General features: G+C 40.0%; 1 protein-coding gene across 1 annotated transcript; it reads left to right on the top strand.

The window, feature by feature from the left end:
- The first annotated feature begins 975 nt into the window (after positions 1-975).
- On the top strand, positions 976-21,424 carry slc6a3 (solute carrier family 6 member 3). The gene is made up of 16 exons (XM_069143207.1): positions 976-1,285; positions 2,111-2,212; positions 2,719-2,929; positions 4,073-4,204; positions 6,122-6,338; positions 10,930-11,068; positions 11,408-11,542; positions 13,372-13,475; positions 14,194-14,318; positions 14,932-15,044; positions 15,304-15,432; positions 15,663-15,762; positions 17,393-17,493; positions 18,745-18,912; positions 19,053-19,124; positions 19,327-21,424. Exons 2-16 carry the CDS (start codon positions 2,156-2,158, stop codon positions 19,348-19,350), a joined length of 1,827 nt encoding a protein of 608 aa, XP_068999308.1. The 5' UTR covers positions 976-1,285; positions 2,111-2,155; the 3' UTR covers positions 19,351-21,424.
- Positions 21,425-22,586: the final 1,162 nt, after the last annotated feature.

The following is a 22,586-nucleotide window of genomic DNA, read 5'->3' as shown; positions in this document are numbered from 1 at the left end:
TAGACGAGAATTACAGTCCCTTAAAATGTATTTTCTTAATCCGTGTCATACTATGAGAAACTGTGTCCTGCATGAACACAGAATGACCTGCCAAAGCTCAGGGTTGTTGTTGTTTTTTTTAATTCAGAGATTTCCGTGTTTGGGTTTTTGGCCGTTATTTTGGGTGGGGGCTCAGTTGGAAAAAATGTATGTCGCTTAATCCCACGAACCAATCGATCAGCAACGTTTAAATCAAAATTAGACAGTTGTTGGGCTGTTTGCTTATGTTGCCAAGTTAATGTCAATCAAATACAAGAAACCACACCACACAGAGTTCTGCATCTGATTTTTATTTTACTGTGATGATGATACTGAGGGGTGTTTCATTCAAGAAACACTTAAGGTGTTAAGTCAAGCTTCCAGGAGCTTTAAATAACTTGTTTTTTCCATCTTTTCGCTCACTTACCGATGAAGACTCCTTTGATTACTGAATTTGCACCAGATTGCTGCCAACACCGCTACCGCTAAGATAAGTCACTTCAACATCAAGCCTATGGACAGAGTTAACCACAACTACATTCATTTATCATCCACAGAGAAACTGTCGAATGAAAGCAGAAATAGGCTCTCCACTGAAATCAGTTTAATACGTTTAGACAGTCATTATCACTGTCATAAAATGTTGCTTATGGATTTGGGACTCAAACCAAAAATTACAAAGGGAAAATAGAAAAATACATGTGTGAACATGTTGAAATATCTTTGTTGTTGTTGTTTTTATCCCATAGACTTTAAACGGCATCCAGAAAAATGCTTAAATCAGGTGCGAAAAAATGCAATGACATGTGAGAGAGGAGGAGGAGGAGGAACGGATGAAGCTTGGGTGAGTAGGGAGGGAGGAGAGTGACGGTGATGGGAGGGGGGGGTTGTTGATTGTTTCTCATATTTCAAGAGTGGTCCCGCAGACAGATCTCCATACGAGAGACCACAGGGTGCTCTGGTCTCTGTGAGTCTGTCACCAGCGCCAAGGAGGGAGGGCTTTCTACAACTCATCATAGATTGCCAGTTCCTCTCATCTTTTTCTGTCTTTATCCTCATCTCCTGTCTCACTGTGACTATCAGTCTTTTTTCTTCCTGTTTTTTGCTCAACATCTCGGCTTTTAATCCGGGTCCGAATCTAATTTATCAGCGAATGTCTGCATAAATATGATCAGCATCAGTTTACAGCGCACTGAAGAACATCAGCATTGGAATTAAATACTTCAAAGTGACAACTTGAGAAGCTTTGACCTGCCATTTTTCAAAGGTGAGTTTGTTTCTTTTTTTTGTTTTAGTTTTGAAGAGAATTTTGTTTCAAATGTAACCTCTTTTAAATTTGGGAAAATGTTTTAGCAATTCAATGGGAAAGGTTTAAATAAAATGACATGATCTTTACAAAAGCAGATTCCATTTTTGAGAACCTACTGAAAAAAAAAAATCAAAAAAAAAAGAAAACATTAAAACAACGAACAGCTCTGGGCCCTTATATTGGTACTTTTAGTGATAAAAATATGTTCACTTTAACACCTCTAAACTGAATTAAATCTGACGTACAACATGTCGTGGGGGTTAGACAGGGTGCGTATGTGCTGGGCCAAATCTGTACGCAAAATGGCGATCAACAAGTGTAAAATGAAATGAGCACGCAGTGATGAGCTTGTAGAGATGCTCCCCCATCTCCTCTCGTTACCCGGATCCCATCACTTCTTGTTGCTTTTCTCCACTCTCCTCTTACTCAGTATGTGTTTCATCAAACAACTCAAAAGCTGGAAGTACATTTATGTACCCATAATCATTGTGTATTCGCCCTGCAGGCTGTTGAACATGCAGAACAAATCTTTGCCATTTTTCTAAAAACTGTATTTTTTTTTTCATATTACAGCTTAAGTGTTGAAAAGGTTTTCATTTTCAGCTTTTTATTGTTACATATTTGCTCAAATGTTGTTATGAGTCCCCCTGAAGGCTTTGTGTATTTGCAGCAATAAACCTTATTTCTCATTTCCCTTTTACTATGTTTGCTGTCTCTCACTCTGCACCAAATGCTCGTCACCTTCTTTCCTCTGCTACAACTGCCGGCATTTCTCTCTCAAAGGCTGCGCACCGTTTCACGCTGACAGAGAGAGTCCCTGTCGCCGTGATGTCCTCAGTCGTGGCCCCAGAAAAACCCGCTTCCAACACGACGGGTCCCAAAGAGGTCAGTACAGACCTGAGACGCATGTGGTGGTTCACGTTGATTCACTGCGTTGTGCAAATTTCTCCATTTCTTTTCTACTGAATTTGTCTTGACTTTGTGGGGGAATATTTACAATGTTTTGAACTGAACCCTGCGGTACCGAGGACCTGACGAAAAGCTCTGCTTGGTGCACGAAGTAAAGCCGATAGGTGCCGTCCGCCATGTGTGGGAAGTAAAAGAATAATAAAAAAATGAGGGTCAAACTGTCATTAAATCACATGCGTTCAGTGTATTTATATGATGTGTTTGTGGTTCTATTACATCAAAATTGTATAGTGATGATGCATAATGAGCATTAAAGCGTGATGAAAATACGTCTGAACTGAAGTAAAAAAATGTTTTACAAATAGTTTGATATTCAGGCACAAGTAACTTTTCTAACACTAGTTGGAAAAACATGTTCTTTCTGTTTGAAACTTCTGATCCAACATTGTATTTGACTGATTGTAAACCTGATGACCCCTCAGGTCGAGCTGGTCCTTGTAAAGGAGCAGAACGGGGTCCAGTTCACCTCGACTACCTTGGTGGCTCCAACTCAGACTCAGACTAACCCCAGCGGGGAGGAGGAGAGGGAGACATGGGGAAAGAAAATCGACTTTCTCCTGTCTGTGATCGGATTCGCTGTGGACCTGGCGAATGTTTGGAGATTCCCTTACCTCTGCTACAAGAACGGAGGAGGTGAGATGGACTGAAAGAGAGGGGGGGGGGGGGGAGCTGTTTTAAGGTTTCACTAATCCGCTACACTGAAAGAGAAAGAGGATAAATATTGTTATTGTGTTTGAAGGGGAAAAAAAACAGGGAGGAAAAAAAACTTCAAGGAGAGAAGAAGGGGAAATTTATTTTAACGCCACACTGGTATACCATGTTTTCCCGTGCACGTATGGCTGTGGGTGCACGCAGTATTTTACGCATGTGTGCAGGTGTGTTTGTTTATGTGTGTCTTTCAAATCCTTGTGTACGATGGGCGCCGGGTTTTTTTTTTTCTTTCTTTCTTTTTCAACCCTTTACAGAGATCAAAATAGGGGAAAAAACACCACAGCTGCTCCGAATAGATTAGCTCTAACAATCAGTGTCACTAATTACGGCTGTTTAACATAGAGCTCTCATTATGTTTAAGAGCTGTAAATGATACCGTGGCTGGAAATGAAAGGACACTATAGCCATGGTCAAGGCTGACACTCGGCTCTGGGGACACTAATATTTGCAAATATCCAGCCTGTGTGTAGGGAAATATTGCAAGGTTTCGTTTGAGGCAATTGGCACAATTTTTTTGTTTTTTTTCTTTCGCACAGGAAAATATGAGTTCCCTCATTTTCCTCAACATTTTGTTTTTATTAAACAATAAGAAACAGTCCACTAAAACACAACTATTTTTTTGAGTTATAATAATAATAATACTAATAATAATACTCTTACATCCCCTGTGCTGTAGCTGTACCACATACCACCATAAACATTTGTAATATACAGTATAAAGGATCTCCCTCAACCTGGCAATTTCATGGAGGCAGTTTAACATAGAGCAGTGAAGTAATTCAATTAATATTAAATTTATCCCTCTGCTTTGGAGTCGCTTCTCAGTGGTCTCTTGGCATCAAACATATATGACAATTTCCATGTGAGTAAGAAACCAATAAAATATTTAGATTATTAGGTATATATTCTATCAAATGACACATTTTGCATAACGAGGCTCAAAACATTTTCAATAAAATGTCTGGCTTGAAACTGCAGATCAAACAAATATCTCTGAGGAGCCGTATATGCTGTATGCGTGCTCAGCATTCAAAATCTCACTTTCTCTTGTCTGCGTCCATGTAGGTGCATTCCTGGTGCCATACCTGTTCTTCATGGTGATAGCCGGCATGCCTCTGTTCTACATGGAGCTGGCTCTGGGACAGTACAACAGAGAAGGGGCTGCAGGGGTGTGGAAGATATGCCCCATATTCAAAGGTAGGAAAGGGCATGTTGTAGGAAACCGTAGGGGATGATGTGTTCCAGGTGTATTCATGATGGCTCAGTTCCATTGAGTGTCCCGGTAAATCACGACAGTGAACCAGCATGCACAGAAGCAGGACCTCCCCTCAGTGAAATGCATCCGTCAATAATACAGCTGTGCTCCCCCAACTGTAACGAGTTACACTGTCTTCTGTGGGAAAAAAAAAAGTTTTGTACAGCATATCCAGAAGTGCGGACAGGCTCATGCCCACACACACGCCAACACTGGAGGCTGCATACACATGCAAATGCGCTTTTTTTTTTCACACACTTGCATGTTTTAACAGGAGCCCTTGCACGTGTATAATAAATCTGTCCGTCACGGTGTGACTTGCCTTTTTTTTTTTTTTTTTTTCTTTTCCCCTGTATGTCCATCTGCCCACATGGCTGTCTGTTTGATAACATACCCCCTCTAATATGTACATGTCTTTCTGTCTGCTAGTCTGCCCACATGCCAGTCTCTTTTGTCTGCTTGTCTCTGTTTTTGAGCAGCGACAGGCATTGTTTGCCCCCCACCCCCCCCTCCCACCCCACCCCACCCCACCATGAACGTCAGGTTCTGTTGGCACTCAGATGGAAAGCAAATGGAAATTGGGCTTTTAGACTCTTGTCCTGATTGTCCAAATCCTTCTGTCAGACGGTGGCAGGTAACACCGGCTGACACTCTTTTAGGGTACTTTTCAACACATCATTAAGCAAAGCGCAGTTCCGGAGAAGGCTACCCAAACGCACACTAATGGAGAAACAAACATTACGACCAATTCGCGTTTCTGTTCAAAGTCATAGGTTGAAAATATAATGACACACTTCAACTCTTTCTTGCTTTTTATACACTTTACAAGTCGTGATTGTTGTGCAGTCAAACGTCTCTTTCTTTTCACTGTATAATCCTGCTCTGGTTTTTTTTTTTTTTTTTTTTTTTTTTGCTGATTTTCTTTAATCATTTAAAAAAAAAAAAAAAAAAAAAAAAAGTTGGAGTGTCACTTAAATCCTTATTTAACTCTGAATTTAAAGATGTACCCGAGCTACCAGCAGACCATCTGTTGCTTTGCAGCATGAAGCCGTGGCACCGTCTTGTGTGAAACCGTGTCCTCGTCGGTCTGAAGACGGCCCACAGTGGGTGCGTGTTGCTCCATGTGTTTCGGCATGTGCGTGTGCCTCCTGCGTGTGAACATGTGCCGTCTGTCAGGGACCACACTGAGTACGTTGACGTTCTAATCACACGCTTCAATCGCTCTCTGTCTCTCAGCAGGAGGAGAACAGTAATTATTCAAATACACGCACGCATGCCCGTATTGACAGTAATTGTTCCGATCAACAAGCTGGTTTCCTCTCAGGATCGATGCATTTGGAGAAAAGGACCGAGAAAGGGAGACGGGGAGCGAGATGGAGCGACAGCGTGGCCGCATGTGGTGCTAATAAGAGACATCACTCCCTAGACAAATATCACATCCGCATTACAAAGAAATCAATAAGGCACGGTCGCGGTCATGCTTCTTAACAAAGGTTAACAATTAAATTCAGCCTTAGAAGACTGGACATTGTTTCAGATTTGCAGAAAGGGTAGATGAGTTGATAATTATGGCATGAAGAGGACATTTGTTTTTAAAGTTGTGTTATTGTTTTGTTTTTTTTTACTTGGTAATTCAGGAACAACAGAATAGCTAAGGCACTGGTAGAGATCCCGCAAGATCCCCTTTCTGTATTTTAGGTGCAAATGTAGGCAGTGAGCTCAGCCAATCTCCATTCTCTCTTTCTCTGTATGTCCACACTTTAATTTAATTTCTATAGAATTAAACTACAAGATTATATATACACACATACAGTATTATATATAATGTATAATATTGATCATTTGTGTTCCCCTAACAGGTGTAGGCTTTACAGTGATCCTCATTTCCCTCTACGTTGGCTTCTACTATAATGTCATCATCTCCTGGGCGCTGTTCTACCTTTTCTCCTCGTTCACCCGCGAGCTGCCATGGGTCCACTGCAACAACACCTGGAACAGCCCGAACTGCTCAGACTGGGCTGACAACAGCTCAGTTACTGACATTTACAAAGCCACGCCTGCTCAGGAGTACTTTGAGTAAGTTGGCCTCCTCTTCAGCTCTAAAGCTGTGTTCAGACTACAATCAAATCAGTTTTGTTTTTTTTCTCAAATCAGACCTTTAGGAAAGACTCTCTGCACTCTTATTTGCAAGTGAGCAGATCGGATTTGGAGTGTGAAGACATCAACCTGTCAGCATGGGTTGCTGTGGTAACGATGTACGTGTAGCTACGCTGGTGACATGGCTTTCCAACACGGAAGCTTCTGGCACAAGAGTGGCGGAAGACAGTTTCCCTGCGTTCCCAATGGCATACTACTTCTTTTCACTCTTAGTATTTACTGCAGCTACCCTTAGAAAGTATGTACTGTTGCATGTAGTATGTTTACAATTGGGACATACTACTTCATCATAAAAATGCACCTTGAACTTTGAGCCGCTTGGTCATATCTGTCGCGATCTGTAGCACGACATTTGAAGTAAAAGGAAAAAGGATGCAATTTGGAACAAGTACGCTTCCTTGTAATGCCTCTTTTTCTTCTTCTTCTTCTTTGTCCTTTTGCGGGCGGAGAATTAGTGCCACCAACTCTCTCTGCAGCTAAGTCAATGTTACGTATCTTCCACTACGCAGAGGATTGTGGGTTTGAACAGCCACAGTAGCATGCTGACCTGCATACTGCAAAATACAAGCGTATGCAGTAGGACATCCTGGTACTTTTGGCTCACTACATTTAACGTGAAGACAGGTTTATGGCAGCTTCTGTCTGTGGCCTATTGTTAAAAATACGTTCTGAGCTTCAAGCAGAGCGTCCGGACTGAGACAAATCTGTAAAAATCCGATTGGAATCGCATTTCAAACCTCCTCCAAATGAGGTTGGATTGGTTTGGATTCGGATTGCAAAAATTACATTTCATGTGTTTGTTTTTTTTGCTGTTCATAAAATCAATCTGGATATGACAAAAATCGGATTTGGGCTGACAATCTGAACAAGGCCAAAGGAGTCCAAAGTTGAAAACTTTTAGGTGCAGCAATGGAGAGGGTCATGTTGGCACATGTCCATTGCAGGTAGTGCACAAGGAAATAAGTTTGGTGCAATGCAGTAATCCAATGATTCTCTCTAGCCTAGATTCACTAATGAATTTCTGTTTATCAATATTTTTTTTTTTAAATAATATAATATTCCGAACTCAACATCAGTTGTTTTTTTTTCTTCTTAAGAATAAACCAAGCATTTGGCTGTATTTAGCTGATGTTGTCTCCCTCTCTGTGATGCTGACCAGGTGTCTCCTATTCCAACAAGTGAGGGGTGTTCTGTTGTGACAGTGCAGGCACTTCATCCATGTTTGTCGAAATGGCAGTGTGCTATTTACGCAGAACCACCTGCAGCCAATGTGACCACATCTGATGGTCGTCGGCTGATCTTATTTAGTCTTATTTGCTGAGCTCCCTCTGAAATTATCTGAATCAAGGCGTCAACAGTCTTTCAGGTGAAACATATAATTCAACTTCATAAGATGCTATAGAAAAGTACACCTTGAAATCTGATTCCTTTTATAGCCTATGCAGTTTTCCTGTCTTGGCAACCTGTCTCTATCTTTGAGATGTTATAACTATACTGTACGATTTTGCAACAGATATACAAACCCCCTTTGTGTAGCATCTTTCTGCTTTCCTGGGTTCTGAAATGTGCCTTTGTCAGTGAGAAACCTCAGGTACTCGGCTTTCACAAAAAGGCATTGGTTGTTGAGCCAATTTTACGATCGATATCAAGATCCTGGCGTATACCTCAACTACCGTTGTGAATAACGATGTTGTTGTGCAGCATGCCCTCTGTGTGGCCATCGTCATTTGCTAGAATTTAGCCATATGAATCCTGAGTGCGCCATTTAGTTGTAGATGTTATACTGAGAGTGTTCAATCCAAAATGTATATTAAACTGTAAATAGTCTCTGACCTGACTCGACTGGTAAACTGAGATAAGTTGTGTGCATGTGTGTGGGGGTAGCTGTGGACAGTTTGTTTATATGGCGGAAACTCACGTTATAGTTACACTAAGGCTGCTGAGGGAAAGAGGGTGTGTGGTTGGAAAGTTTGATGTGATCTATCCTCATGAGCGTTTCCTAAAAACCTACATGATTGTGCACTATATGTTATTACAACTGTTGTAAATATGGGGGTAATCAGTGCAAAGCAAAGACTAAGGATAGATCAGTGAATAAATCATCAAAGGAGTTAAAAGTATTAATCTGAAATAGACATAAGATAGAAGGATTTGTCTTGCTCCATACTTATACTGGTCAGTCATTGATGTTAGATTTAAGTGCACAACAAAGAAATTAAAACAATGGAGTATAATGGATTGCAAAGTCAATGACGGTCAAGATTTATTGAGCGCTTTATTAAACCTGGTACACGTTGATCAAGAAAGGACAACCCGGTGTGCAAGCTCAGGATTCTTATAGCCTTCAGAGACACCTGTTTTTGGCTTTCCTTCCTGATGTTACAACTTGCTAAACTATGCTCTCGTGTTAAATCTCAACTCATCTCCAGCTAGAACCGGTATTTGCAGCCCTGGCACCTAAACTTCTTCAGATTTCCAGGTTTCATCCAAAAAAGGAGTTATTTTTCCTTTCCAAGCACTCCTGTGATAACTTCAACCAAACATTCACGCTGAAAATTCTTGTGAAATACAGATTTTCCGGCAACCATGTTCCATTTGTACAAACAATATAATTTACCACTATTAGGAAACAGATGGGCCTGTTTGAGTTTCCTGTCCTCTTCATTACTTGGGTTTTAGTGATCACAGGTCAAAGGTGACTTACATAACAGAGTTTCTGTTTTTGGATGGAACACTCTCTCTATAACATATCTAGAATCGGTCCATTCAGTTAAATTGCAACTCAGCAAGACTCCTCTAGGATGTGGTTTTGTGATAACTGTATTTTTTTGCGTATGCCCTAGTCCGACAGGTCATGTGTACTTCCATGCAAGTGTATTTGCCTTGGAAAACAAATACCTAGGATATTCTTCTGGTTTAATCAACATTGAAATTATAGATTTGATAAGTTTTTTTGTCATCATAGGTGTCGACCCTTGTAGTTTACTTGTAGGAACACTTTCTATGGGTGGTGTAGGTCTTTCGTATTGATGGACCAGTATCGGTCCCCTTTGTAAGTATGAAGTATATATGATCAAAAAGTTTCTGTTGCGCACTAATTCAGCATTCACATGGAGCGGGGGAAAGTGATAATTTCAGTGAGTAAGTATTCCAGGTTACGTCAATTGATCAACAGCACATTTGCTACATTTGTTTTTGTGATCAATGGTGTGTGCACATTTGTGATTCCACCATGGATCAAAAACTTGAGCAGAGAACGCAAATCTTTTTTTTTTTTTTTTTTTTTTTTTTTTTTTTTTTTAATATTTGGGGAACAGAAAGAAGTGTCAGGGAGCCAAATCCGAAGAGTTATGTTGTGTTGTTGCCAGCAAAAAAAAACTTGACCGTCTGCATGCTATGAGCAGGTGCGTTGTCAGGTTTGAGAACCCAGTTACAATCATGCCACAGTTCAGCTCATTTGTGCAAAATGTTGTCCATCGGACACCTCAGATTGTACAGCAGTAGAACTCTGTGTTGACAGTCTGACCCCGGGGAATGAATTCAATGTCGCAAATGTGACCTGGTTGCGCTCCTGCCCTGACACACTTTCTTCAGTCTTTGACAGTGATATTCTGTCACCCCCTTAAAACATTTCCCCTGGTTCATTGCTTCACTGCCATAGGCTTTCTGAAGTATTTCTAGCATCTCAATTGCAAATTTTGTGAGTTAGACACCAAATTTAGTGTGCGCTCTGTTCAAGTCCATGGTAAAATCGCAAATGCGCACATGCCAGTGGTTCAAAAAATACATGTAACACTGAAAAAGTGACGTAACTTGTAAGACTTACTCATAAAAGTTATTGCTTCAGTGTCTGAGCTTTTTGATTGCACTTCATATGTACTATGAACCTTTTATTATAGCACACAGTGATGGCAAAACAACTGGTACCCTAAGGCTTATATCGGACAATATCAGAAATCTCTTTGACTGCAGGCCACACGTGGTCAAAGAGCGAACCTTGAACTCTAATGCACATTATATTGTACCTCAGATATGTTTGTGTTGTTCATAGTATCCCTTGTCCTGGAGAGCAACATTTTAAACACAGTGTATGCATGCAGGTCTTCCTAATTTTCATATCTACCATCGTAATTTTCTTTCCAAATTTGTTTCAAAGTATAATTAAATCCCATTTGGAGGATCAGAAGGAGATTTGGACAGAGGTCTTTCTTTACCTTTAATCTCATCAATTCCTTTTGGTTCCTTTTTAGTGGTGAGAAAAGCATGAACCTTTGTTGAAAAGGATACCATATGCATTGTGGGCAGTAACTGTATCTCTGGCACTTGTCTTAAAGCATCTCAGAAATTGGCTACAATGTTAACCTCAGTGTTTCAACAACAGGAAATGTTATGGTGACAACTTTTTAGGCTAGAATTCTGTGTGAATTGATCACAATATTCTTGAACTAATCCCTTCACTTTAGGCCTTAGGAGTGGCCACATTTCTCACTTGTACGTTCTCTTTCCTTAGACGTGGAGTGCTCCATATTCAGGACAGTAATGGTATTGATGACCTGGGACGTCCCCGCTGGCAGTTGACTTCCTGTCTAGCCGTGGTGATTGTTCTGCTCTACTTCAGTCTCTGGAAGGGAGTCAAGACCTCTGGCAAGGTGGCACATAACACAGTAGCCATGTTTGTTAATGTTTAAAACCAAAACTCTGCTATAATTCCCTACCCAATATTCGTCAAGTGAGTCGTCAATCACTTTAATCTTTGTATAAACTTGCCTGATAATGAAATGCAGCACCAGTAGCAGTAGTTGGGTTTAAAGTCCTTGAAATATCTCTCTAACTTGCGTGTGTGTAAATATCTGTGTGTGTGTGTGTCCTCCTTTCCTCTCTTGGTATTCGGGTTGTGTGTGTATCTATATGTGTGTGTGTGTGTGTGTGTGTGTGTGTGTGTGTGTGTGTGTGTGTGTGTGTGTATATATCTTGTGTGACTCTTTCAGGTTGTGTGGATCACAGCCACCATGCCCTACGTGGTCTTGACTGTGCTGCTGCTCCGCGGAGTCACTCTGCCCGGAGCCATCGATGGCATTAAGGCCTACCTCTCTGTGGACTTCCTGAGACTCTGTGATGCCAAGGTGAGTGCCAACAGAGGAGGAGGGGGGGGGGGGACACAAGTGAAGTGAGAGTGGTTGGGGTCCAGAAGAAGAAGGTGTATCACTGGGCTGAAAGGCTCTTTTAAAGTAATGCTTTGACATTTTTTGTTTACTTTCTTCATCGAACATTATCACTTTACATGTAAAGAAACCTTAAAATGTTATTTGGTAACATGTTTGGTTGGATATATCATGCTTATGATAGACCGAAGACTTGGCAATAGTAAATTATAACATTGCATTGACACCTGTGCACATTACATAATAGACAGCCGCAGAGAGCAAGTATATCGGTTAACATTGGAGCCTTTTGAAATTGCCAACAGAGACAAATCAGTATTTACAGTATGTTTTGTGTGATTTGTCATCGTAAACACTTGAGAATTGCATTATTAAATCGGCTGTTACAATGGGAGATCGCTTCTGCATTCACTCAAGTATTTTAGAATTGCAGTCTTCAGTGAAACCATTTGTGTAGTTGTGGTGATGGCTTTGCTAAGATAAGGAAAACCCCAACAATAGTGAGTGTAGAACAAATATAGGATCAAAATGGATAAATGGAAAAACAGAAGAGATTAAAATGAGTTAAAATGAAATTAAATAGACAAAATTGAAGGGAAGGGAGGGCAGGGACAAGGATGAGTAAATAACTTTTTGGCAGCAGACTCTACTGCTGCAATTCTCCATATATAATGGCAAATGTACCTTTTTAATTTTTTTAATTTTAATCTTCAATGTTGAATCACAAAAGCCTGAATCGGGAATCATTCCTGCGAATTTGCGCGCATCACATTAGAGAGATGTTACTTGCCAGTCTCTGCTTGTGGTATGCTGTAGACCAGGGGTGTCAAACATACGGCCCGCAGGCCGGATCCGGCCCGCCAGGGGGTCCTGCTCGGCCCGCCGGATGACTTTGCTAAGTGTGAAAATTACAGAAAGACATACATTGCATTTCTATGAGAATATGAAGGTTTATGAGTACAAACATTTTGTAATTGTTTTTTTTAATCGATCCAGTAATTGCTTCAGAAACAGCGTAAATGCGACGTCTGCTCCGGAGGGAGAAGCTGCTGCTCGCTTTGTGACCCGTTAAATCTGCAGAGGAGAGCCCAGGCAGATAAACAGTGGGCTGATGTCTGAGTTTTTGCTCTTTATGTTTCTAGTTTATTGTAGAAAGACCTTTAAAATAGGGTTTATCATCCAAAAACCTTCAATGATTTAAACATAGAGAAATGTTGTCGTTGTGTATGCGTTATTATGCTATGGTTTTACTGGTCTGGCCCACTTGAGATGAAAGTGGGCAGTATGTGGCCCCTTAACTAAAGTGAGTTTGACACCCCTGCTGTAGACCAATTTGGGAAAAAATATTGCACACAACATTGGTTTTTAATCTTAATGTAAATAAGCATTTACTCGAGGGATAAAAAAGAAAAGGGAGAAAATTGTTTGTGTAACCTGTTTATAATATTGTCCTAGATTGTGAAACTTGCTATCACAAAGTACGATATCTTATTTACCTTAATAATAGGTGTTAAGAGGCTCAATAAGTAAGCGGGACCAAAGCGCTCAGTTATGGAGAATCATAGAGCAAGAAAGAGAGAGATCGAGAGATGCATGGGAGCAATTGGAGAATTAGATTAGATAGATGCATGGAGCAGTAATTTGCAAAATTACCCCCCGTATTCACAAGCGTCTTTCATCTACTGCTGTTGAATGAGTTTCCTGCAATTATCTCTAATAATGGCTTTTTTCCTCTCCTGTGCCTTTTGTTTGCCGCTTCACACAAGTGTGCTTGTTCTGTCGCTCCCCAGGTCTGGATTGAGGCAGCGACACAGATCTGTTTCTCGCTGGGTGTGGGGTTTGGTGTGCTAATTGCCTTTTCCAGCTACAACAAATTCAGCAACAACTGTTACAGGTAAAGACACATGGGAGGGAGAGGCAGGTGGGGATTCACAGTGGCGGGCAGAGGATGGGAAGTTGCTTTCGCAAAACACGCACGCAACATAAGCAGGTGAATTACAATAACCTTTGAAGCTCCTTGAAACCCGCTATGTCTTTGACACCATGCTGTGCTGCAGACAGCCGTAACACCAATCAAAACTGTCGCACTCTTTGAAAATCATCAGGAGGCTTTTATCTCCTCTTTTGCCTTTTTCAATGTTTCTGATAACTCATACATGACACAGTCCACCTCGAGGATTTGTCCTTGAACACTGTGCGACACGCGTGAGCTCACTTTTCTCGAGTGCACTTTAAGGAAGGTCCTGTCTGGTTTTGTCATTTAACACTTATTTGTTCATTTCTCTGCTTGTGTTTTTACAATTGGTAAAAGGTTAGGCTACTTCCCAAGAGACCACAGAGCGATAACTCACCAGCGTGTCACACAAGATATTAACAACTTGACAGAACAATCCATAAAATCAATCCAGCTTCTCTTAACTATTCTGCCTCCCAGACTCATTGCAGCAGGCAAGCTAATAGGAAAATGCCCTTGACCCATTCCTGATAAACTATTTAATTGATCTGGTCAATCATGTAGATAACTATTTCTCTGACTAATTAACTGTTGCATTTTTTTTTTAACATTCTTGTTGTGGACTTTTGTTTTCCCCGACCTTATTTTATTGATCCAGAGACGCCATCATTACCAGCTCCATCAACTCTTTAACCAGTTTCTTCTCCGGGTTTGTGGTCTTCTCCTTCCTTGGCTACATGTCCCACAAGCACAACGTGGCTCTGGACAAAGTGGCCAGAGATGGTATGGTATTAAATGGAGCTACATTTTTTAGTTATGTTAGTTAGTTATGTTGTGTGAAATTAGAGAGTGGAAGATAGGCTGACATTATTTTGGTAAAGCAAGTTTTTTGTTTATTTTTTTTTCTACTCTTCAACCACCGTGTCATGAATGCCGCTTTTATGTCCTCAATGGTAAATGCTTTATGCACTACTGTGTGTGTGAGATGTGCTGCTGTTTACTTGAACATGCTTATAATAATAACTTTATTTATATAGCGCCTTTAAAAACAGAGTTTACAAAGTGCTCTACAGAGAAGCAAAGCATAGTCATACATAATGTCAATACCGGTAAACATTAAAAAAAAAAAAAACAGGAGGCAAAAAAGACCATCCCATGAAGGGTAATGAATACGACAAAACCAAACAAATAACCAAAACGAGCAAATGGAATAGAAAACAAACAATAAATAACTGAATGAAATAAACAAACAAAAACAGGGGAACAAAAGAACTGCATAAAAGGACATAAAAGGACATAAAAGGACGACATCACTTAAAAGCAATTCCATAAAAATGGGTTTTAAGAAGTGATTTAAAAGAAGTCAATGATTCTGCTTGAACCTTGTGTTCTGTAGGTGCTGGGTTGGTGTTTGTCATTTACCCAGAAGCCATTGCTACATTGCCTGGGTCATCCGTGTGGGCAGTTATCTTCTTCATCATGCTGCTGACACTGGGCATTGACAGTGCTGTGAGTATGCACCAGCACACACTCACGTTTACGCCTCTTAGTTCATGTGCTGTGTCAAGAGTCATTGTGATGTCATATCTGTGTGTTATATCTATATACATGGTGAAGAAAATTCCTTTCGGATCTTCATTTGGATATAAAATCTAAAACAAAAAAGTCAGTACGGGCCGCAGTTATCCAAACAGAATGAGACAGCTGCTGTGACAGCTTGACACTTTGACTTTGTCTTCCCTTCTAACTCTTGTGTTTTGTGTTGCAGATGGGTGGGATGGAGTCGGTGATCACGGGGCTAATTGATGAATTCAAATTCCTCCACAAACACAGAGAGCTCTTCACCCTCTTCATTGTCGTTTCCACTTTTCTCATTTCCCTCTTCTGTGTTACAAATGTAAGTTCCACACTGGGGAGTCTGTTTCATGGCATGTTGCTCTTGTTTGAGAACTGATTAATATTAATTTTTGAGCTGTGGTTTAACTGTTGGGACTTCATACATGCAAACATAATTTCCACAAACTAATGTCATTTAGTTGATTTTTTTTTTTCTCTGTCAGATCTGACTGCAACATGATTAATAAAACTTGTATTCATGTTTTTTTTTTCTCTCTTTCTTCTCTCTAGGGAGGAATGTATGTGTTCACTTTGCTGGACCACTTTGCGGCTGGAACATCAATTCTCTTTGGAGTGCTTATTGAAGCTATCGGTATTGCATGGTTCTATGGTGAGAAAGATGGACAGACGGATGGGCGGTGGGGGAAAACAGACGACTTTAATTTTTTTTCATGGCCAGCAAAGCTGATGCTTTATTAGAGGGTTTGATGAGAAATCTGTTATAGATGTTGTGTGCCTGAATGCAGCATAGTTCCATTAGATATAAGAATACTGCAGGTAAAAAAAAAAAGTATATTCCTAAGAAATGGTTTTCAGCTTCTTCAGTTCCTGACAGAGTCTCTGTGCTTGTATTGTTGAAGCACGAGGATACACTATAGCCATGGTGCTCATAAGATGAACAAATGGACACAATTTTGACCTCTGCCGGTGTTACCTCTGTGTTCACTGAGCAGCAGTGAGGCAACTCAAAGAAAATTGCAACCGGGGAACAGGCAATTCCCATTTGTCATGGGCAGGAGTCAGCTGTCTAATAGCTAGATTGCAGATTGTTGTGGGTGGGGGCGACCGAGTCAATTTCTCTCCAGATGACCAGATTCTCATGACATTCCTTTTGACATAGTTTTGCCATAAACGTGAGGTTAAATTCTTCGAACATTCCATATCACTATGGTTTATTTGTAAATACGATAAGAGAGTTTTCACGCATTGTCTCGGGTGATTTTTATTACACTTTTCTGGCACTCTACAGGCACAACACGGAAGAAATATTTTATTTGGAAAGGTGTAAATAACTTCTTTATAAGATGCATTGCTTAATAAAACTTCCAAATTCAGCCCCTGGTGTGCTGTTTAGTGACCTCTTATGGTTCTGTAAATAATTACAATACTAATCAATATCTATTGGTATACTGGACCCGCTGCTTTGTGGTCGATGTTTGCATGCATTTTCACCTACAGCACTACCAACTAAAAACAAGGCTTTTTATAGAGTGTGAAATCCTGACCCCCATTTTGAAACACCAGCAGGCATAAAGTATTAGGAAAACAATCTAAAGGTCAGGCAGAACGATTCACCTGAACTTCTGTATTAAGTTTCTTGCCTCATGTCAACTGGACCTGACTGAAGAGGTGCAGAAAGGACTAAATACTAACCAGGCCTCAGGCAGTGGGGTCAACATATTGCCCCACTTTAGGGGGTCCTGACCTTGGCAAGCCAGATAAATCAAGCCTAAGGCTTCAGTGGGCCTTTTTCTCCATCCTCATAACTGCTAATGGGAACCCTTGACCCCTGGCTACTTTGGTCTTTCGTTCTACTGTCCACTGCATGAGTACCTTTAGCTGTGCTGAATACCTGGTCGTCAGTCTGGATATATTCCTCTGCAGCGAGAGATGCCTTCCAGGCAGAAAGGCACAAAAACACGCACAGCTCGGGGTAGAAGATAAGGAATATCGTGACAAGGCAGAAATGGTGTAACAGCTGGTGTTGAGGATTTCTGCATTGGAAACTTTTGATTTTAAAGTACGCATGGGGAACAAAAAAATAAAAACTGGATCATGGAGTTCCTACCAAGTAGGAGGAAGAGAGTTTATGACCCAAACATGCTCTGTATCGTAATACACAGGAGGGGTTGTACATGTGGCCTTTTTAGTACGTTTTTAACCACGCTATTATATAGTATATATACATGTATATATGTATATATATATATATATATATATAGTATTTCTGTGTGCTTAAGGAGTGGACCGTTTCAGTGATGACATCGAGGAGATGATTGGCCAGCGACCAGGCAGGTACTGGAGGCTGTGCTGGAAGTTTGTCAGCCCCTGCTTCCTCCTGGTGAGTCGAACAAACACTAACACAAACCAGACAGGTAATAACTATGAAGAATACGTTAGATTGAGGTGAGACTGTGAGTTCAACCTCATTAATTAAACACGTTGCAATGACAAGGCCGACCAAAAACTTTTTCAGGAAAAAAAAGACAATCATAGTGTCATCTAATATTCCCTTCAAGAGCCAGATGCACTTGCACCTTTGCAAAGAAAGTGCAGAAAACTTCTCTGCAGAAGAAACACGAGCAGATTGATGTTCCAGTATAAATCTTTCACGTTTTAATCTTTTTATTTGTAATCTTTTTCATATTTGTGTGCTGCTGCATGTCCCGCTCTGTGTGTGTGAATGTATCCGTGTTGTGCACCTGCCTACGTAGGCACATATTACTCTCTCGATAACAACAATCATATAAAATAACAGTAAAATACTGTGCCATTGTCGTAAGACTAGGTTCTTGTTGGTCAACTGTGCAATCATTTTCAGCGGCATCAAGATAGCAATGCACCATTAATGCGCCTTACCAAACCTCATTTTAAGACCAAAACTCCTTGTAAAGTACATTTGCTGTTTAAAGTATGTGGAAGAATGACAGCTGCGTCAGTGTAAAACCAGCAAAGACTTTAGTTGTGCTTGGCGCCACTTTGCGCCAAGTGTAACGAAGAGTGGCAGATGTTTTTTGTTTTTCTCCCACCATCCTCCGTCTTATTCTCAATGACATTTCTGATCAACTGGTTGTACGCAGTACACCCACATAACTATGATTCTGGAACAAAAGGAGACACGTCATTAGGAATCTGTAGATCGACTACTAAATTTCATTTTAGAGCTGGTACTGTAACAACATACGGAATTTTAACTTTTATAGCATTTCATCCAAGATGCATAAAAATAAATCACTCATTGTCCACAAAAGACAGAATCAAGAAACCGTCCTGAATCTCTGATGGTAAGAAACCTTCCTTTGATTCTCAGATTTGCCGGTGGGTCATTTTTTTTTTTTATGTTTATTTCTGCAAGCATCTTTCCTTGCATGGCTACAAGATGTGATTCACTTAGTCGCAGGAATGAATGACTGATTGGGCGCATGGCTTGGCATCCAGAACCCCCTTCATTTCTTCCTATGCAGGTCGTTTTAATGGCTCAACGACCAATGCTAACCTCCTGTATCTTCAACGGCCACTTAATGAAATTGCTCTCAAGAGTATATCCATTGAACTGTCAAGTATTTTGTTTACACAACATCTTCTCCTTTAGTTCATGGTTGTGGTGAGCTTCGCCACGTTCAACCCTCCCAGCTATGGCTCCTACACATTTCCTCCGTGGGCTAACATGGTGGGCTGGTGTCTGGCCATGTCCTCGATGGCCATGGTGCCTCTCTATGCCATCTACAAACTCTGCTCACTGCCCGGAAAGTTTTGCGATGTAAGTATGTGCTATGTCTTCTTGGCGGAAATAAGTCGTATAAGTGTTAATCTTTCATCTTGATGGAGCCCTTTCATTAAAGATTAAATACCGTGTTCTGCTCGAGCAGGCACTCTAATTTGCTCCTCTGTCTTCAACAGAGACTGGCTTATGCCATCACCCCGGAGACAGAGCATCATCTGGTAGACAACGGGGAGGTTCGGCAGTTCACTGTAAGTCTTGACTTGATCATACTTTATTGTAATCACACATATCCAGCAGCAGCAGCAGCAGCAGCATTCTGCAGGTTTTATATAAATATACACTTTGTATTTCTCTGATTTGCTGTTACAGTTTATTCTAAGCAGAATCATCAGTACAGTAGCACAGTGCTATGTTTTATTTCAATGGCATTCAACTTTTTCTTTTCCACAGCTGCACCACTGGTTGGTGGTCTGAGAGAGAGAGAGAGAGAGAGAGAGAGAGACAGAGAGAGACAGACAGACAGACAGACAGAGAGACAGACAGAATGACAGTATGGACACTGGGTGGATGAACGCATGCACAGCAAAGGTCTGAAGAGCTAAGAAGAGGAGAGCCATTGAAATTGATCACAGTGATAATGGTGGTGGGTGGAGTTTAAAAGTGCCAACAAAAAATAAAAATAAAAACAAACATAGAAGTTGTAGTGTTCTTTCAATTTGACAGTGGATGTGTGAAGCTGTGCATTGGCCCTCTCCACCTTTTAATGAACACCGGTGAATGGGATTCAATCAAACAGTTTGTGTGGTGTTCAGCCCGCTACTTCCATGAATGCAAAAGTCCCTGAATGCATGCCATGTTAGTTTCGGTGTAGCCAGTGCTTTTTCATTTATTTATGTTGTTTTAATTTCATTTTTGTTTCGCTCATAATCTAAAACTGTTAGAGACTTTTACTTTGGATTTTTATTATTGTCATATTCTTATTGTGGATCAAAACTCTTCAAGTATTTAGCTGTCAGAAATTAAACAAAAGAATAGCACAGGTTTTACTGAATCCCAGTCCATATGATGTTTTGTAATTGTTTATTTACTGGTTCTTTTTAAAGACTGTTAACAATAGTATAACGCTGTCAGCTATTCCTGCAAAATACATTTGTTTACATCCAAATACTTTACAAGCAGTGCTTTGCTTTAGTTGCTAACGTAATTTGATAAAGCTAAAACGACGTCCAAGTAAACAAGAGCTTTCTCACGGAGCTGGCTGTATAACACAAAAGTTACAGATCAGTAAAACTGATTGAAAATAAATCAACTCCTTGCATGTTTTGCACATGGGACACGTAATCATTGTATGACACATGTTTTCCACATGTTGCAACATACGGTAACTTTGGGAAAATATAAAGTTTTCACATGGGACTCTACATGGGCTTCACACATTACATCATGTTTCACATGTGCACAGTCACGTGTATGTGGTCACATATGAACACGAGTTTTTGCAAATGTGAAATTCATGTTTTTTTTTCTGTAAGTGATGTCCTTTCTTTCAGTTACATTGAATGGACCCAACAGTTGGGCAGTGTTAGCAATTGTCGGTTTATTGTAACACTCATCCATTGTGTTTTACAGTAATAATCACAGTGGTGACTTGATTCCCACAACATAATAAAACTGAAACTGTCTTTTTTAACAGCTGCCCTGGAGTCCTATCGGTTTAACAAGTACACAAACACTCTTAACTCATTTTCAAAGAGTGAAAACATCCTCAACCACACTGCTGATTTAATCAACCAAAGAATACTATGAGCTCAGAAATTCAGATATCGCTTCCTCAAACGAGAACATATTGCCAAGGGATGTTCTTTCTTTTAATCAGTAGACCACTTGATTGTTAATTTACTTTCAGATCATTCTTTCTTCCCCACTAGTCACAAATTAGTGCAACCGTGCTAAATTTATTGTTTGTGGGTGTTTATTTTTCACCCCACAAAGTTTCAGGTTGTGATTTGGAAACTATGACTGTCACGTTTTTTCTCCTCACAGAAGGCATGAAGCTTTAATTTTTACCGTTTACACAATCTTATTCACTATTTAAGACTGTTTTAAAAAGCTCCTTTTTATTGAACTGCAAATAAATAGTGTGTAATGTAATTAATGAAGTCATTTAAGTTATATATCTGTGTACGTAAATGTAATGTAGAGGGCCTTGTATTGTATTGTACTGTATGATATTGAGTAACAAGACCAACAACTATATATATAGATATATATTAGCCTTAAGGATCTTGATGAGAATTACATTGAAAATCCATGTAACTTTTTTTTCTCAAACTTTTTCTGTTAATCAGAAACCATGAAACCCTTTTTTTCCAAATAGGGTCAGCAATGACTTGTTTTCACCCCTTATGGTATATGTAACACACAAGGGTTGATTATGTCCCAAATTGTATGCCTGTGCTGCTGTTCTGTGCCTTGTGGTGTTTCTGACTGTATAATTTTGTTTTGTACTGTCAAATAAAGTATAATTAAAATTATAATTAAAAATGATTACATTTAAATTGTCTTTGTTTGTCCCTTAAAAAAGTAATATTTCTCTGTATTACTTTCTATCAAAGGTTGCAGTGGTTTTGTAAAAGGTAATACTGATTTATATTCATATTTGTAATTAAATGCTAATCAACAAAGGTATTATTTTAATATTAAATTACATTAATTAATTGTATTACTGTAATAAACCAGTCACTTCAGTAGGTTCTCCTCAGCAGCTCTAGAAGGATCTTTTTCCTGCATGGCAGGGTTCCTCTTTAACTCTTTTGTGCCTTAAATGAACAAAGATTATTGATCCATCATAATGTTGGGTTCAGTATTCCACAGTGAGACATGTTCAATCAGCCTTCAGACAGAAATATCAATAAACAAGTGATGTTGTCTGTCCAAACACAGACAAGTAAAATAGGGAAACAAACACCGCTCTCATGCAGTGAAGAGTTCTGATAACTGAGCTTTTTCATGATTGTCAGCACGACCTGGAATCAGCAGTGTTCATTACGGTAAGAACAGTGTCAAACACACTCTCAGATACAAGCCACACACACACACACACACACACACACACACAGAGGACTCGATATCCACAGCAGACGGCATGTGGGGATGATTACCGTCTAAAATACATAGAGATTTATTGACATGTTCTAATCAGTGGACGGTCTGATCATTGAATGGTGTTCCTCTCAGTCACAGGGTTTTTAAACGTAAATATTCACTTTCTAATGTCTTTGTTAAATCTGTATTCCATAACAATTACCTGTTCAACAGCTCTCTAGCATACTGTAGTTTTCATAGAAGAGAGTACACAAACGGAAAGCAGTACATTAGCATTATGCTGCATTAATTGAGAACAAATATTGTTGTAACAGCAGAGAGATTAGTGAATATTGCCAAACCTGTTGATTCCCCTCATACCATCATGGGTCTGTTATTTGGTGTTATTTTTATGATATGAAACAGGCTCCTTAGTGTTTCTAAATCTTTGTGTTTCCACCTTGCCTCCATTTGTTGACACTGATAACGAGCAATGACAGATGTTAGCTGTGTGGATTTTCCAAATGTTGTCAAATGGGGCAATTGCGAAGCAATTTTGGCCATGCAAGTACAAGGTTTAAGAGGTGCCATTATCACATCCAATAAACAACAGCAATTATATATAA

Source organism: Embiotoca jacksoni, unplaced genomic scaffold, assembly GCF_022577435.1.
Source record: "Embiotoca jacksoni isolate LCO1_2020_lvr unplaced genomic scaffold, fEmbJac1.0.p SCAF_11, whole genome shotgun sequence".
NCBI lineage: Eukaryota > Metazoa > Chordata > Actinopteri > Embiotocidae > Embiotoca > Embiotoca jacksoni.
The sequence above is the reverse complement of the archived record's forward strand: the minus strand, read 5'-3'. Positions and strand labels throughout refer to the sequence as shown.

Excerpts from the sequence above, each read along its gene's own strand:
- slc6a3 (XM_069143207.1), top strand. The coding sequence starts at position 2,156 with ATGTCCTCAGTCGTGGCCCCAGAAAAACCCGCTTCCAACACGACGGGT. Across the intron at positions 4,205-6,121 it reads GATATGCCCCATATTCAAAG|GTGTAGGCTTTACAGTGATC; the intron begins GTAGGAAAGGGC and ends TTCCCCTAACAG. Across the intron at positions 14,319-14,931 it reads GGACAAAGTGGCCAGAGATG|GTGCTGGGTTGGTGTTTGTC; the intron begins GTATGGTATTAA and ends TGTGTTCTGTAG.